We start from the raw sequence: 18165 nt of genomic DNA on the forward strand, positions 1-18165 counted from the left end.
AAATACCCACTGTCCAATCAAAGAGTCCTGAACCAACCCACCACAGAAACAGATTACTCAGACTGTGACTAAAGGCTTCCCCCCTCAGCGCCAACGCTTCTCTGTGTTAGCAAAGTGGCACAAAGCAGCTTCTCCTCATGCCATGCGCATGATATAAGCTGTGAAATGCTTTAAATGTAATAATTATTAAGAGATTGAATACATCTCGAAGCCCCGAGGATCACAAGGTTAGATGTGGTCTGGATGTTTGCTACCAAGCATAGAAAATCATCTGGAGTTGTAAGTACACTGGTTAAATAATTCATAGATAAATCCAAACACCTCACATTACACTCAAAAGATGCAACGCTACCTCAACGCACTGCTCTTTTTCTCTTTGCAGTAAAAGACTATAATATATATGCATCAGCATGAGCAAACTACATCTTCAGCTGAGTGTCTTTGGAAAAGCTGAAAGTGACAAAGCAGCTAGGCTCTTTACCACAGCTTCTTTCATGCATGCAAAGCTCAGATGGTTCCATTAAAAGCACGGTACACTTGTTACACATCAGAGATGTAGCATTTCGGTTGGCCTCATTTAAACTAATAGTAGAGAAATGAAATGATTCATTAGCTGTTTTCATGATTCTTTCTTAAGCCTTACTGAGCAGAGGAATATTACAGCAGAGTTGGTCTGCATTCCTAAAGACTAAAATGTCACAACACTGATTTCATGCCAAACTGGGCAGATTAAACAAGTAACCCACTCCATCACCCTTAAGGCCTATGGGAACATGCCAAGACTGTCAGTATAACATTGGTAATAACTTGAGAATTTGGGACACTCATTGGAAAACATGTAAGTCTTATACACAACCTGCATTGGTTACTCTTTGCATTTACAAAGCCAATTTTACATAAAGCAAATGCAAGCTTGCACATTTACGTCAACACCATGACATCGTTTCCAGCGGGCTGTGTTAAATGTGTTGCAGCTTTACGATGCAATAGGATCCTCGTGTTGCATGAGGCAATTTAATGAAGATTTTTTCTGGGGCATTTTCACTCACATTTCTACCCTGTAAGAATATATGTGGTGTGGAGATTCAAAGTAGGCCAGGGTACTGTACTATATGCAAAAGTGTGACTTCTGCTGTGTGGATAGAAAAAAGTAATAGTTCTTTGCACCAAACTTTGCAGATCAGTAAGTAAAAAAGCACTGTAAATTATTGATGTCATGGTTTAGGAGGAGTCACATACAAAATGGGTACAAAACAAAAGCAATAAATGTGCACACTGTAATAATCCTGTAAGAAATATTGTTTCTTTGAGGTCAATATTTTATTTTTTAAGCTTGAGCTCACCAAACTGTATGCAGTTAATGGGTTTCCTGCTAGGCTTATAACTAACAATAAACTACAATTTGCTAATAATAAAAACTATATTTTTTAATGGAAGCCACTTTTTTGTTTCACAAAAGGCCATAAAACCGATGTTGCAACATAATCTAACACACATACATGCATTTTGGCTTTAGTACTTGAACCATATAGACAGTGCTCTCTTCAATCAGTTCACAGATCCAGTGCCCTGCTTGTATTGTTTGAGAGAGAGTTTGGAGGGAGAATTCAGAGATGACAGGTGGACTGGTAACATAATAAAGAAAGGGGGAGTTTACCTATATTAATATCAGCAAGGCAACGCACCAAGAATAAAGGTTTTTATTGCCTAAAATGAAAAGAGTGGGTTGTCTGGACTGATTGCAAACAGGCTGATGGAAGCACACAGTGCCTCCATCAACCTTCATGTGCAATCAACAAATGGACCAGGCTAGCATTTTTAAGACACAGGCTACACATCACTATTGGTAAGCTACAATGTAATCAGGGCTGGAAGAAGTAGTCTTGTCCAAGCAAAAATACTAGCACAACAATCCAGATTTGATTGCTTTTTGTGCATCTAATATTGAAATCACCATCTTACACATCATCTTACAAGACACATCATTGCTTCTTCAGAAATGTTCCCTATATGTTCCATACAAGTGAAAAGTGATAGAGTAATATTTTGAATAGAGTATCCCTGTTGATTTTGTAAAACAGAGACATAATAGCGTGAATGAAATATAAATAAATGGCACAATGACTTTATATATTTATATATTTGAACCCCCAGTGTAAGCTGCTTTGCCACTCCTTGACTTAAAGTTAAACACAGAAAATCTGATTCACACAGCCGTGTTAGAAGAGCAGGAAAGCTGCATTAATGCCAGGTGTTTCCAGCAGCCTGGCTGCCTGAGCCCGAGCAGATGTTCTGCAGTGAGTGGCTCTTCTTTCAAACCAATTGGCGTTGCTTTTAGTTTTGTACTCATGCTTGAGTAAGAGCTTTGTCTCTGTTAACTTTGTGATTTAGTTGTCTTCTTTCTGTGCAGAGTGCAACAGAAAACTCAACCTCAACTTTCACCTCTCTAAAGGAGAGACTACAGCTGATTTCTAATTGGCTGTGTGTCTTATCGGCTACACCTTATCTGATCTGCATCACAACAATAACACAGCAAAACAACCACTCTAAAATCAATGACACTGCAGCACTCTTCATCCCTGCCCCCATGCCTTGCCCCGCTCCGCAACGACACCCTCCTTGGCTCTGCCTCCTCTTTCACTCCTTTTATTTCTCTAAGCTCGGCATCAGTCTGGTTCTTCTTTTTCTGGTGATCCATGTCACAAGAGATTACATCATTATCCATTCACAAAGGGTATGCACAAACCAATAAAATAGACCACATTTTCATTTCATGTGAACTCAATGCCTTTCAGTGTGCAGCCAGGGTGTGTCTTGTGCATCCATACTATGTGTGTGTACGTGTGATCAGCCAATGGCTATGCATTTAAAACATATCTATCTCTAGGCAGAGCTTAGCTGCTCAGCTTTGATCGCAATATTCCTGTCGGAAGCACACGGGGTCAAGTGCGGCTCAGACAAACCATCTGCTAGCTAACGTTTCCCACTTCTCTGCTTGCATTTCCAACCACTTCCAAGAAAACTTTTGCTCGAATACTAAGCCACAACTTTTGTGTTAACACACACAGACAGGGTGAATACTGAATAAGCATTATGTCATTATATATGATTAAATTAGAAAGCTTATATTTAAATCATATCTATGATTTAAATATAAGCTTTATAAATTAAACAGGCATGACTGACCTTTTCTGAAATGAGATCTACTTTCTCCTTCTGCCTGCAGAAATCTATTAAAACCTCCACACAGCAGTGTGATTAAACATGAAAATGATGGTAAAATAAGTTTCATTACAAATTCAAAACCAAGTTATAGCTACAAGATTTTGGTAAGATTTTTCACTGTGTGTTTTTGCACATTCATAGTTAATATCTAAATCAAAACAGACCCAAGCAGGTTTACACAGCCCATTTTTTTGTATGCAGACAGAATATTTCAAGGAAAACTAAATAATCTAATTGGGTCTGCTGCTGCTGTTTTCAAATGCAGATTTCACATGAGCGAAAGCATCTTTCTGAAAATCTTTGATGTGAGAAAGGCCTGCAGGGGACAGCAAAACAAGTTACTCTGCAGAAATGATCCCTGCTCTGAGCGGATGGTTATGTTACATTTTTCTAGTCAAAAAATGGCAAATCTTTCTTTGTTCAGATCTACAGTACAGATCTAGCAGTCTAGACATTTGATTAGCCCATGTAAAACCATTTTTCTGCTAATTGGAAGGTCGTTGTTGAAGAGAAATCATTTGATAGTCCATGTCTTTACAGATTCAAGGCTTCTCTTGCCTAAATCTCTACTGCTGAGAAAATTAGTTCAAGTCTCATTCTAATTTGTTATGACTGTTCAGGTAATGCAATGCCTGACACAATAAAACCCTCATTTAACTTAGGCTTAGCTCACACATTCTGCATTTCTGCAGAAATTTAATTATATGTCATTCCTTAAGAGGAGAGGGAAGCTAAGAGCATTTCCTCAGGCTATGAGAAATTAAATATCACTGAGTGATAGTATTTAGGCAAAACTAGAAATTTCAGAACCTTACTCTGATATTTGAGGCTTTTTTAAAGCAATTTACTTACATTTTGTAAACTCAACAGATTAATTCAAAACAACAATAAAAGCTATCTTTGTGTTACTGACTAGCCTTTTCAAGAACAACGATACATGATGTGATATGTTCCGACACATTTCAATAGCAAAATTCTGAAAATGTAATGGTTGTTTTCTTTGTTAGTACAGGTACTGTAGGCAGCATATGTCCTAAGACTGCAATTCTTACAGCACTGACAGGGCAGCATACATCTACAAGTGTTCATGTCTGCACAGGAAAACTACCATATGTTGTAAATTGTGAACTCAGCTATGTTCCACAGGCTAAAATGTTAGCAATGGCTAACGTTGCACAAATGCATAAGCTAACTTAAAGTTACTTACATTATCTCAAATAGTAAAGTCAGTATGCCACTTATCAGCCATTCTAACATTTCAGTGTATCCACAAATTGTAATGTTAACATTTTTAATAAATGGCCTGTCACCACAGTATCAGTGAATTAAAGTTACTTTTTAATAAGGGAGTTTATGTTTGCTCAGTTCTGCAGTTGACAGCCATGGAATGGGATATTGCTGGTTATAAGGGTAACCACTGTTTGGTCCCTTTGTCTGGAGATTTTAATGGCTCTTTAGACCAGCTGCACTGTCCACAGGTCACTTCGAGCTACGCGCACTGTTCTGACGGTTGCTGTAAAGGTGGAGACATGTAGGCAGGTGGTATGATTCAACGCAGTGACAGCCCGCATGCAAAGCTTCAACACTGTGATGGTGGCGATGTAATGAGTCAGTATGTAGCCGGGCAAAAGGAAGCGAATATGGCCTGTGTGAGCAGAGGTGACACTCATACTTCATCCAGCTACATTGAATCATCAATAAAACGAAAGAGACCGAGGGCTATGGTTGCTGTGTCATAGCTACTTGCTCATCATTCCAATTCACTACCACACACAGTGCTGACGCTCTGTGTTGCCCTGGCCTGACTTCAGAGATGCATAATATCCTCAGTAGTTCTGTGATGAATATGTTTACTCATCCAAAAAAAAAAGATAAATCAAAATAAAGTAATACTCACAGCCACAATCATCCAAACCCAACATTGTCGCAGCTGTCAGAAGAGATTCATGAGCACGGCTGCTGTGTCACATGAAGTCGCATTTTTCACCAAAATGAGTCACAAGTTGCTAAGTGCCACAGCTCTTGCAGTGTGTGCCAACATCATCCCTTGTGGGTCTGTTTTTTGTTTTTTTTTTCCTGACAGTGATTCTGGATGAAAGGCGCTGTCTGCCTGGATGCCAGCGGCCCCAAGGCCTGGGTTCACAGAGCAGGCAGCCGCTCTCGAACATCCAGTCTTATCGATTTTCAAACTAACCTGGGTTCATTTCACTGCCACTGAATCACTTTTACAAAAACTACAGGGATGTGTAACAGAATCACTTTATCAGTTAAAACAAGTAGCCCAGATCTCAAACACAAAGTGCCCTACCTCGCCACCATATGTAACTTCCAGTACTTTAAGCACACTGTGTTAGAGTTTACAGGATACATTTTACAGCATTAACTCACAGAAAAGCTCTAAATATGAGCCCTGAGAGGTGTGATATTAAAATCCTACATTTAAAATGTCTTGGGTTAATGGCGGCCTTTAAACGACATGATTAAAATGCCAGCCCTGTAAAGTTTTCATTGATTTTAAAACAATTAAATATTGAAACCAGAACACAGTGTTAACTCCATAATAAAGATTCTCCACACAGACTTTAGCTGATGAAGTTATTTTAGTGCCTCAGCAGTATTTCGATAGTTCAACAGAATTGAAACAGTAATTTTCATGAGGCGCCTGCTAAGAGTGTCCCTGGAGAAATATCTGCTTTTTATCCCTTGAAATAAACACAGATTTCTGGGAGGTGTAATCTTTAAAATGATGCATACAAATGGTTTTCACTGAGGTGAAGGCACTAAAAAGACAAGTGGAATAAGGGATAAATATGTGGCAGATGATGGGAAGAGGCTGAGGCTGAGTGATGTTTTATACCCCCACATTAATCCCCTCTCTCTCGCTCTGCAACGTTGTGTAACGACACACACTAATCTGAGATAATAGCTCAATTGGAGCTGCAGACTTCTTAATGATCACTTAGGGCAAGCTGGCTTGGAGACATGCAGATACAGGGCAGTAGGCCAGTAGGGCCAGCAAACAAGCAAATAGTAATACACAAACACACACACGCACGCACACACGTCGATAAGTTAGCATATTGTGGAAGAAAATATCTTATTAATCTGTAAAACCAGAGATATTATAACAGAGCGACACATGAGCTTATCGTGTTGTTCACAACAATTATAACTATATAGCAGCACGTACATTTAGTTCTTATTGTAATAAAGATGTAGGTAAATATACTCTTCTCTTTTTTTGCCACACTGTAGTCTTGGAAGTAATTAGTGTTGCATTTGTTCCAAGTGCTCTGCTGGGTTGAACCGGAAATGTTGAGTTAACCCTTTCTATTGGTGTTTGCACACGAACAGGAGAACTTGGGAGGGGTTAAACACTTATTATTTTCAGTAAATTCATCAAATTTGCAATCAGATTTTTACTGGTGAGCTCCTTTTTTTAAGTTCCGTTATCCACTGAAATTAAATCACGTTCATTTAAAAAGCGGCTTCAAAATAACAGGATAGCTACAGAGTAACAAGCTGTTTCCAGAAGGACTGTGGTTTGACTGAAGGCTGATTTAAAAACATTTTACAGCAATTTAATTGCTCAAGATCGCTGTGAATGAAGGTTGGACCTGATTTTTTTAGACTACATAAATAAATTACATAATGAGGAAAACTTTTTGCTTCTAAGGAGCTTGCTTTCGCAAACATTCTCCAGGCTTTCTGAAGGTCTTTCAAAGTTCTTCTTTGAACATTGGCTGCTTTTTTACTCATTTTAACTCCAGTCCCTGTACCTAAACAAATTTACAGGAATGTTTTTTCTTTGTCAAATCACTTAAAACTTACCTATGAATCAGTCAAGCATAGAAAAGACAAGTCAAGCGATGTACCAGTGAGTCTCTACATATAACAGACAACTTTATATATGTATCTTTGGGCACTTTGCTACTAGTAGCCTATCACAAAACACCAAATTTTTTCCAATTTCTTTAGTTGATTTGGTGATTCCCAAAGAGCTAAGGTGTGCAGTTTATGTTTTGTTTAGGAACCTGGATAAGTAGAGGACAACAGAAGAAGTGCCAGGCCTAAAAAAAACTATATAAAGAAGATGAACGGTATCTGAAAATCAGTTCCTTAAGAAACAGGAAAAAATCCATCAAAGGTCTGACACAGGACCTGAGAGATGCATCTGGCCTTTCAGTTGATCCATCTACTGCTCACTGAAGCCTCATCAGAAATGGTCTCAGTGGACGTGTGGCTGTCAAGAAGCCATTCTTAATCAAGGGAAACAAGGAGGAAAGGCTGAGATATATTCAGAGGGTGGGACAGAGGTACAACACTGTGTGTCCAAAGCCATCTGTAAAACACAGTGGGGGCTCTGTCACAGTTCGAGACTGCATTTCAGCCAGTGTTGTTGTAGATCCGAAAACACTGATGATGAAGTAACTTGCATATTGGGACAGTATGAATCTCATACATTCATTCATGTCCTTTACTTATTTGATCATGAGGGATTTAGCTACTTTAAGAGAATTCTAGCTACTACCATCATTTTCATTAGCTACAGTTAATTTTCTCACTTTGACATAAACACAGAAAAGTACCATCAGATTTTGATCCAGCATGCAATACCATGTGGAAAGCAGTTCATAATTTAATATATTCCCAAACACACTGCCAATGCAGTAAAAGAATATCTAGATAGAAAAACATTCAGTGGAACACTATAAGCAACGATTGTCCTCCCCAGAGCCCAGACCTCAACATTATTGAAGCAATGTGGGATCATCTTGACAGAGAACTGAACAAAAGGCAGCCAACATCCAAAGAAGAGCTCTGAGTGTCTCTAGAATAAAGAACTATTCCTGGAGACTACTTAAAGAAATGTGTTGAAGAATAAAGGTGGTTATACCCAACGTTGGCTTTCAAGCTCATTGGAATTATACAAACTCTGTTTTTGTAAACAAAAATAAAGCTCTTAAATGCTCCAGTAAGGTGCATCAGGGGACTTGTTGACATGTTTTTCAACATAACAGGAAATAGAACACTACTGCTGTTATTCTCCTTAAAAATGGGAAAACACTTGCAATTGCAGTAATACAAACATTATTTTGTTTTTCTTCTTTAGGCAGAAGTTTTCAACTTCCACAACTGCTTAATAATCTCAAAGATCTTCCACAGACTTACGTTTCTTGAGGAAAAGATCAACTGGACAGATAAAAGATCAGAAGATCAGTTTGTTTACCGAACTGACATGTTTTAAAAGCCATACATTTTTGCAATAAAAAGGTCTGCTTTATCGTAGCTTTTCAAATTGGTGACTAATTGAGGCTCTATCACATCTTTGTGAATTAACATAACAAAAATTGACCACAGACCCGACAGAAAAAATGCCTCATAGCTTGGAAAGATAAAGGCGTAATCCTTTCCACGCTGTGTCTGTTGTCAACAGCCGTGGAGATTATGGGGAGAATTTGATAGGAACACAAAACAACCTCCCAGACTCACACTGTAGGGTCAAAATAATTTCTTTCCCCACTTTCTATCACTTCAACTTCACTCATTCACTCAAGCTTCAAAGAACACAGACAAAAAAGATTCAGACACTGTGGGGTGAAACACACTCACTCAAGAAATGTTTTTAACTCTGATAAGCCAAAAATACAAGGCATCCTTTTTTTCCTGAAACCTCAGCGACACAAAGCAGAACCTCACACAGAATGGTATTATTTTTCTGAATTTACAAGTAGATCTCAGCAGGTGGGAAAACTGTTTCCTCGTGTCTGATCAGTCGGCATTACTTTGTGAAATATTGCTGTCAACTAGTCTGGGTGGGTGATGTCAACACAGCTAGGAGAAAAATAACCTGTCAAAGCAATGAAAACAGCCGGAAATACCCAAAAAGTAGAGCTGGCTGGAAGCCTGTTCGACCGGCCATCAGTGCTAAAAGAAACAGAGAGTCATGAGGCTGTAGAGAGTTTTAAAGTGGAGTCCATTTAGCTTTCTGTGGGAATCTGCTGTGTGAGTGCAGAAAAAGAAGTGAAGATGTTGTAGATAGGCCAAAGTGGTTCCAATAAAGTATGTAAAAATAGTTCGCCAACTGAGGATTCAGAGACCCGGAGATTTGTGATAACAAAGGACTTTTCCCTTTTTGAAAGAGGAAAGCCTTGAAAAATAAAATGCAGAGGATAAGCGGAAGATGAATTACTGCTTAACAGTTTTATTTGCAGCCAAAGAAATACCATAAGCATAATAAATCAAAGAAAAAGAAGGCAGGATTTCAAAACAAAATCCAGTGAGCTATTTTGAATTCATGACAAAAATACTCTGTCAGCAGGCGAGGCTTTTTCTGCCTTTAAGAACTTAGCAAGCAGCCCAATACAAAACCAATAATATTGACTGATATAATCTTACCTAATCTCATATCATAAAACCAATTTACAGATCATGCAGGAAGTAGACCATATTAAAAAATATTGACCGCTTTCTTCGCACTCAAGCTATTAAAAGGACCTCAGTGTGCCTCAGATGTGTGAGTTCTAAGGACTCTTTAAAAAAGCATTTATCTAGCATTGCACAGAGGCTTCTTAATTTTCTGAAACCTGGTGTGTGAGCAGGCTGTGGTTTCGACACTATAGCAGAGAATCTGCATCCACCGAAAGGCTTCAGAATAAAGAAATAAACAATGACTACGGGAGGTGTGGAGGAGTGCCGGCAGATTCAAAAGTGAGTGTGGCAGTGAGGGAGTGGTGGAGGTTTATTAGCTAAGAGAAGACAAAGAGAGGAGGCACGCGGCCTGTTGCTGACTCTGCATCGCGGTGTAAAACAACAGAAGACTTTGAGCGCTACGTGGCGATGTGAAATGCCTCCCTGCAGGTGTGAATGTTAAATTCATGAATGCAAATGAAATAGATTCTTATCACATCTGAGGATGAGAGGAGAGTCAAGCGGACACTCTGGACTTTGAAGGTAACGCAGATAGATGGCAAGTGGGCGATATGCTGCTATAATCAGGACGAGGATTAAACGCCGACTTTGCATCAGAGTCGGCACAAATCGGACTTTGAGAATTCAAGGAGGAATTCTTTTGTTGCCTCCACTGCTGTCAACTCCAGATGCAGCGAGAGGGAGGGAGTCTTTCGTCTCATTCTCACCCAGGAAGTTATGCAACCAGTAAACAAAATGTACAGTTTCTTATATATGGACTGAACTTCTCTGCTGCAAAAATACAGTGTGCACATGCATTAGTGCTCATGTGATTCTGTTTATTCTAACATGTGTCTGACCCATACTTGTGTCTGCACATAGTTAGGGACTGCAATTATGCATGTATGAATGTATGGTCCCCGCAGTGAGTGAACGGTCAGTGGGGAATAGTTTGATAATGGGGGGATGGTAGGGGTGTACCGAGTGATAGGGACTGCAGTCTCGGGGGTGAACTAGTGGGGGATGGTGTTAACAAAACCAGGGTAAAGGATGGAGAAGCACCATGGTGCATAAAGATTACTGGTATGAGAAATTCTGGTGTGTTTTAGACACCTGTTCTGCCAGCGACAGTCAGGTTAGAAAGAAAGTGACACTGGCATGACAAATAAGGAGCTGCAGCTCCTTCCTGTCAGCATATTTCATAACCATGGTCTGTTGCACACATTCAGTCACTGAAATATCTGGCTTGGCATTGTGTTATGAAATATTATATTTTCAGGAAAAAAAAAAAGGTGAGACAATCCACTCAGCCATTCAGAAACTTAATTTAAAAAATGCTACCGCTTCACAGCCAACGAGAACCAACGGTGTCATTTCTGAACAGGATTTGCTGTATTTACAAGCTAAATCCTCAGCACCTTCTCCCCCCAACGCAGCATATGTTGTACAGGTTTACACCTCAGCGCCTAACACCGGCTGACTTCTGTCTTTTCACGTGGAGAAAGAGAAAAACGGCTTACAGAGGCAACCTGTGAGAATGACTCAAAGATAAGTAAATCATTCATTAACAATTGCCAGAGTACAGAGGAGTAAAATTTTAACAGCCAGCATGCTTAGCATCTCTCTGATCACACACTACAAGGATGCGGGTACAGAAACCCTGCATCTCTGCTCAGGGAAACAAGCGCCTGCCCACGCAGATACAGCAGGCCACACAGAAAAAGGAGATGGACACAGAGTGAAGGCCACACATGTACCGCTCTCTAATAAAACAACATGTAATGCTTTACACTCATAATCATCAAATGGTGGGCTGACAGTAAGTCTCAGCTTAAAAGGCTTTCAGAGGGAGTGTTTTCACTCAAACCCTAAATGTGTCAGAAGCTCCTCCTTATGGAAAACACACGAGGGGGTAATAAACCCACAAACAATTTCCTATGAAAGAAATACAGAGGAAATAAAGCCTAGCAGAGCAATCATTTTTCTCCAAACGTCAGAATTCATGTGCGCGTCTGAGGCAGTGACACATGAATGTTTTAGGAGCAAACAGGCTCCAAATGACCTGCTTTTCTGCGTGCCTGAGGACACGTCCCGCTGGGACGGAGAATCAAGGAAACAACAGGGAAACACCTCCAGACACACATAGGAAGTATAAGGTGGTTGTATACAACAGGTCTGTGTGGGGGATGGAGTTTTGTGGAAGAGAAAGAGAGAGAGAGAGAGAGAGAGAGAGAGAGAGAAAATAAATAAAAACAGAGAGATGCATGAGAAGAAAGAGAGAGTGTATGCATTATGAGATCGCGTGGGGAGGTGTAGAATTTTCTCCCGAGCCACAATTAACCCAGACACAAAAGAAGCTGCACTGCAAACACGCAAATCTCGGCTTCAGCTTTGGCACAACTTCACTGGTTTCAGCACAAGCATTCTTTCAAAATATAGGCCACTGGTTTGCTGTCAAAAAGGAAAGCAGAATTCTATTATTTCCACCCAGAACAACACATCCAAGATACCTGTCAGAGCTTTGTGCACTGGAGCGATGCACCACGCAGTCTGTCCCTCACCTGGACAGCTTTTCATTTGGAGATGATTGGAAAATGGTTCCACCCAATCAACCCACATTTTAGGAAAACATGCTTGTTGAGTGCTCTATTTATAGGAGGAGAAGGGATGAAATCACCTGCATGCGCTCTTAGCCTGAGGCGAACGCACACATCCTCACTCAAAGCATGATTGCATTTGTGCCTCTTTGTAAACTCTGCTGGCTTTTATGGAATCAGGGCTGTTGTGAACAATGCGCGAGTAGGAAGAAAATTGATAAAATCCCAATAAGATAGCAAAGCCAATAATCTAAAGCTATGAAAGGGCAGAGATCTGGGAGGGATGCGGGTTCATTTTCTGGTTCATGACTTTTAGCACAATAAGAAAACACAACTTAAAATACACAGGCTGAAGCACACACTCGAATCGTGATCAAAATTGTAAGACTAGCTCTAATGAATCCTCGGAGCTAAACTTTTTCTAGTAATATTGATGGTTAGGATCACACTGACTGGACTAATCCTTATGATAATACGGTGGCATGTTTTTATGATTAAGCAGGGATGAAGGGGTTGCACTGTTATAATCATTAATATAGTTAATGTCTATTTTGATCATGCTTTAACATGTTATTGTGTAATAACACCTTAGTAGTGGCAGGTCCACAGTTAACATATTTAATCTGTGTTTATTTGTCCTTTAATTTTAACACTTACGACAGTTTTCTTCATCACTGTTGTCTGAGCAGTCGTCATCGTCGTCACACCTCCAGATGGTCGGTATACACCTTTTGTTGTTGCACTGAAACTGTCCATCCTCACACTCATCCGTGGCTGCAAGAAACAAAAACAAAAGGAGAGATAAGAGTCCAGATGGATGAGCAACAATTGGATATAACAGTAATCTCTTGTAGGCTAGTTCAACTGTCATTTGCAAATGAATGCCTAATTGATATTCAGCCTTCATTCAGGTCAATTGGCTGAAGGGCTAGAGGCGTCATGGTGCGTGCTTTCTTTCAGATAGCGGTCTACTTTTTTTCCAGGATATTTAACAATTCAAAGACAGAAGGGCTCAGAAGAGGCCCAGGGTCTGCACGACTTAATTCTTCTCAACGTAAAGACAAAGATTCAGTCAGTCAGTCTGGGCTACTACAGCTACTACCTCTGATGCAGTATGGATGCTCACAACCGGGAAAACACATGACAGACACGCAGAGGCTTTTTCCTATCCTGAAACCTCACCTATTACATTTTTAAAGTGAAATAAACCACGCACTTGCGCATTAATTTGTGTTTAGAAAGTAGTCCCTTTTGGCCTTTTTGCTCTCTTGGTATCACACGCACGCTCGCGCGCGCCGAGTAGAGAGCGCTTCCAGTCAGCTCAGCATCTCACACCAGCCTTTATCTACTATTTCAATAGCGTCTCGCGCGCAGAGGGGGACAAAAATTTTCAACTGACCTTTTGTGAAATGAAGCCTGAGGACGAACAAATTAAAAAGTAGCAATATCCTTAAATCCGTCCACATTTCTGGAGGAGGTGATGGAGCTCATTCACATCCACGAAACAAAGCCCAAAAGCCGCTCTTGTTGTAGCGCTGCGACGCCGCTGCCTGCCTCTCCGCCGTGTGAAACACCCCCTCCCTCCGCCTCACTGGCTACCCGGCGCGTGACGACAGCCCGCGGGGCGGGGCAGAGTGGAATAGAAACTACACAATGCGATACAGCAGGACAGTGACCAAAGGCATGAAATAATACAAGCTATTAAGGCAAATTTCTTGAACTAGCTTACTTTGAAAATAAATTTATTTATATATCTTTTGCTTGTGTTTTGTAGTATCTTCCTTTTTTGTGTCTGGTTGTTTATTTTGCGATTGCGGCGAAATAAAAAAATGTAACTAAAAACTTTTTTGCCTCTCTAGATCACAATGTCATGCAATAATAAAATCTTTGAAGGCAGATTTTTTTTTAAATTGTTGAGTAGAATAGAAATAAACGGTAGTTTTTTTAAAGTTTTTTTTTCTTTGCTATGGTGGTTTCATATCCCATACAGTTTTAAATTTTATTTGTGACATTAGGCAGAAAAATCTATTTTTTAACATTATTTGAACAAATAATAATAATAGAATAATAATACAATACAACTTGCCACTTGCCTTACATGTTAAAGAACCCCGCTTCAACCTGGTAGGAGATACAACCCCAGCCTGAAGGGGTCACAAGCTATTTTACTCCTGATGCTACTCCCAAACCTGGATAAACAGGAGGGTTATCTCAGCTATTATATCTGGTGTAAAAATTGTGCCATATCAAACTTACAGATCTACCAACTGTGCAGCTTTTAGAGTAGGTAAAAAACATTGAGCTACAATGGACAGACTAAAATAAGTGTTGGGCTATTATGATAGGTGATGGGACAGGTCCAACGCTGGTGTGATTAGCTCAAAATAACACCATAAACCTAAGCTCATAACAAATGTTAAATACAAATATGCATTTTTTTTTTTATTTCAGTATTGAGCATTCCTAGGTTTAAAATAGGTTGGAAAAATAGTTGGTCTTCTTTTGGAATATAATTACATGTTTGCATATATAAATTCAGGCCAAACTGGGGGGGTTTCTCCATATTGCTCCATAGTAAGAGACTAATCTGGCTGATTCGATCAGTATTTCAGTTGAAGCTGAATGTGGGATGTCACAGAACCAACTTTGATAGTTAAGATTTAACCAGATGCAGCAAAATAAAAACATAATCAAGCTCAGGCTGGTCTCCCTGCACACAGCTGGCATTTAGACAGGAGTTAGCAGCACAGGTGCAATTATTGCTCTCCATAATTACTGCATTCCCTTTGCAAATTCAGTCCTGGTGATTCCTGGTTCTCTCCTTCATGGTTCTGATAAATGCAGTGCTTATTATGTGTGTAATATTATTATTATTATTATTATTATTATTATTATTATTATTATTATTATTATTATTATTATTATCATGTCTTGAAAATATATGCTGCTCAAAGAAAATGTCTCTAAGAAAGCGTGTCAATCATTTTTATTGTTTTGAATCTTTCTTTCAGATCCCTCATTATTTTCTGGCTTTTCTGGACATTTTTCTGGCTATGTAAAGTTTTAGTAAGTTATGGGACTTACCTGCTGGGAACAAAGACACTGCAAACAGGGGGAGGGATGCCAGATGAACCAAATGATCTTTCCTGTTGAAATGTGTAACAGATTTTGATGCAGCACATTTATCAAAGCCTTTTTTTCTCTGAGTGTTCTAGTTTTGCTAATCAAGGACATGTATGAGTGAGAAAGAGAGTGAAAGTAGTCTGAGAGCTGCCCATGTCATACCCACTGAGCCAGTGAAATCAATTTTGGAGCATGACAGACAGGTAATAGTGGTACACTGCTGGGAACTAGCAGGAGCAGATTGGTAGGGATCAAGAGGTCAAGCAATTTTGCATCCCTGTGGTGTATTTGTGTTCACTTTGAAACAGTTTTGGGTATAATTTCAAAATCCTTTACAATGTAGCCAGAGCTCCACACATGTAACACATCCTTAAATCCTTCAAAGTTTAAACAATAGAAAGGGAAAAAACTGTTTATGGCTGATGGAAAGCAAAGGGAGGTGAAAGATGTGAAACATTGCGGTCTTAGTGAGGCACATTTCAATGTTTTGGAGCTCACTTGTTTCAGCATCTTTAACACACTATTGTAGAGTACGCCATCCTGTTCAACATCACCATTATTAATACTCCCCCTGAGCAATAATTTGATATGAGTATCATCTATATGCAAATTGCAAATGCTAAGGTGAACTGCAGGCTGTAGAGTTTCTAAAAGTAGCACCAAGAAAAATAGGCTCCTGTACCACTTATTACTCTTACTAAACACAATGAGGTAATATTTGTGACAGATAAAAGTGCATTGGTAGTATTTACAAGGTCTAGTGGCTCCCAGCCAGAGAGAAAAAAAGGCTGTCTTTCAAATCTAGGCCATGACCATTGCTGACAGCATAATCACTCATTTTAAATGGAGATAAGCTCAAGGATAACTTAATCCCTCCTATTCTCAGTTTACACACTGAGATACATGCACACACATAAACAGTCGTGTAGCTGCACAAGCAGTTGTGTTCACAGTCAAAAAGTCGCGGCACTGAAGAGAAAAGTGTAGCAGTTAAGACTTGTTGTCATGGTTTCACAGCAATTGTCCAGCCAGAGCAAGACAGCAGGAGCATATTGAAAGGAAATAACGCAGATGTTGCTGAACAGGTGTTTGAAGCAACAAAAGTGAATATGATATTAGTTTACTCCTGACCTGACCAAATTCAGAGTTTTATCTGCGACTAGTGATGCAGAAAAGCAAGTTGATACAATTTCCTGATTTTATGAATAGGGTTCATTATAACCATCATGCAATAATGGTTCATTATGTACAGTAACACACTGTGGAGTTCATAAACTGTGGATTTGCACTTTGACACAAACTTACCACTCTTAAAGAACAGTATGTGTTCTCATTCATGGCTTCTTCAAAATGAAATGAAAGCAATGGGTATTGCTGTAGTACAACAAACATACTTTTGATGTAGTTACAAATTTGATTCTCATGCATCAGAGACAGCTCCAAGTAAATTGAGTTTACAGTCAATTTGCTGTGAGGGGTGAGTCATGACTAAATGAAAATGCTTTTAGCAAACTGGGGATTAGGAAAGAGGCAGGGCATATCAGAGTGAGTGTGAGAGTGAGTGATTGTCAATCAGCACTAATATAAGAACAGATTTTGCATATCTTAATATGTGCAATGCTTTTTTACTGCTTTGACCTCCTTTTCAAATGTCTATGACTACAAGCCATAATATAAACACTTAGTTGCTCTAAAGACAAGGGTTCACAAAGGTCCTCAGTAACTTTATGTGTGGGCTGTTGGCTTAGTTTAGTTTAGTTTGTGCTTAATGTTGGTTTAACTTAATGTAACATTAGTTTAAAGATTTTTTAATCCAGTTTGACTGGTTTCTTGTGTTATCTGTCTGGCAAAAACTTCTGCTCCTTTTACTCCTCCTTACGCCCTGCTTAAAATTGCTCTTTTAATTGAATTGGTACTTGCTATGGCTAATAAAAATGGTCCTCCTGTAACCTGTCTGGTGGTATATTCATGTCTATCTAGACTGAAATACAAATGTTTGGAATCTTTGAAACAATAACATTTCTGATGAAGAATGAAGTAATATATGTTTTATAGCTAACCAGACATTTATGCATTGTTACAATATTTGTTCTTTTGTTGTTTCTTAATTTGAGCCATTATACCACCAAACCATACTAATAAGTGATGACCAAGTAACTGTCTGATCAATTTTAGTGTACAAAAATCTTCATATCTTTTAATTACAGAAATACAGTTTCCCATTTTAACAACCTTTTTATTAATATGTTCTGTCCAGGATAGTTTAATGTCTAAGACTACACACAGGGCTTGGTCTCATGGACTTGATCAACACTCCATTAATGGAACCTATTAATGGTGGCGTGACAAGGAAAGAATTTACTGTACACTTCCTTCATCCACTTCATGTAACATAACAATATGGCAACTTTTATTTTAGAATCACAAGCTCCACACCCTGAAGCTTAAGGTGCTTTAAATAACCATAATTAACAAAATGAATGTTATGCAGTATTAAATAAGCCCTGTTACTAGAGAATGTGCACATAAATCCAAGAGGAAAGTGTTTACTGAGGTCATAAATGAAGTGCGCATTAGGGTTTTTTTCTCACAGGCTAACAGTCAGCTACTGGAGTTGCTCTCTGCTCACCATTAGGCACAATACAGGTTTATGATGTTCATACACTGACTTCACTTTTCACATCTGGGAGCTAGATCTACCTATTTTAAACAATTTTTAGAGTAATCCATCCAACAATTGTTGAGATATCAGTTAATATCATACGTATATCAACTTGCTGGTTGTATGGGAGGAATATCCAGAAACTTC

At 39.1% G+C, this 18165-nt stretch overlaps 1 protein-coding gene across 4 annotated transcripts in view; it reads right to left on the bottom strand.

Annotated features, from left to right (window-relative positions):
• LOC116332007 (low-density lipoprotein receptor-related protein 8-like) overlaps positions 1–13858 on the bottom strand; it is an 80600-nt gene extending 66742 nt beyond the window's left edge. For 3 of the 4 annotated variants that reach the window (XM_039602508.1, XM_039602509.1, XM_039602507.1), the window contains exons 1-2: positions 13633–13858; positions 12891–13007 (exon numbers count right to left, since the gene is read on the bottom strand). In XM_039602508.1, coding sequence (XP_039458442.1) covers positions 12891–13007; positions 13633–13699 — 184 coding nt within the window. In that variant the 5' untranslated portion in view covers positions 13700–13858. Of the gene's footprint in view, positions 1–12890; positions 13008–13335; positions 13404–13632 lie in introns of those variants that run through there. The other variant, XM_039602510.1, reaches the window with a different exon arrangement.
• Between the last annotated feature and the right edge of the window lie 4307 nt (positions 13859–18165).

This window comes from Oreochromis aureus, linkage group 18 (genome assembly GCF_013358895.1).
Source record: "Oreochromis aureus strain Israel breed Guangdong linkage group 18, ZZ_aureus, whole genome shotgun sequence".
NCBI classification, from domain to species: domain Eukaryota; kingdom Metazoa; phylum Chordata; class Actinopteri; order Cichliformes; family Cichlidae; genus Oreochromis; species Oreochromis aureus.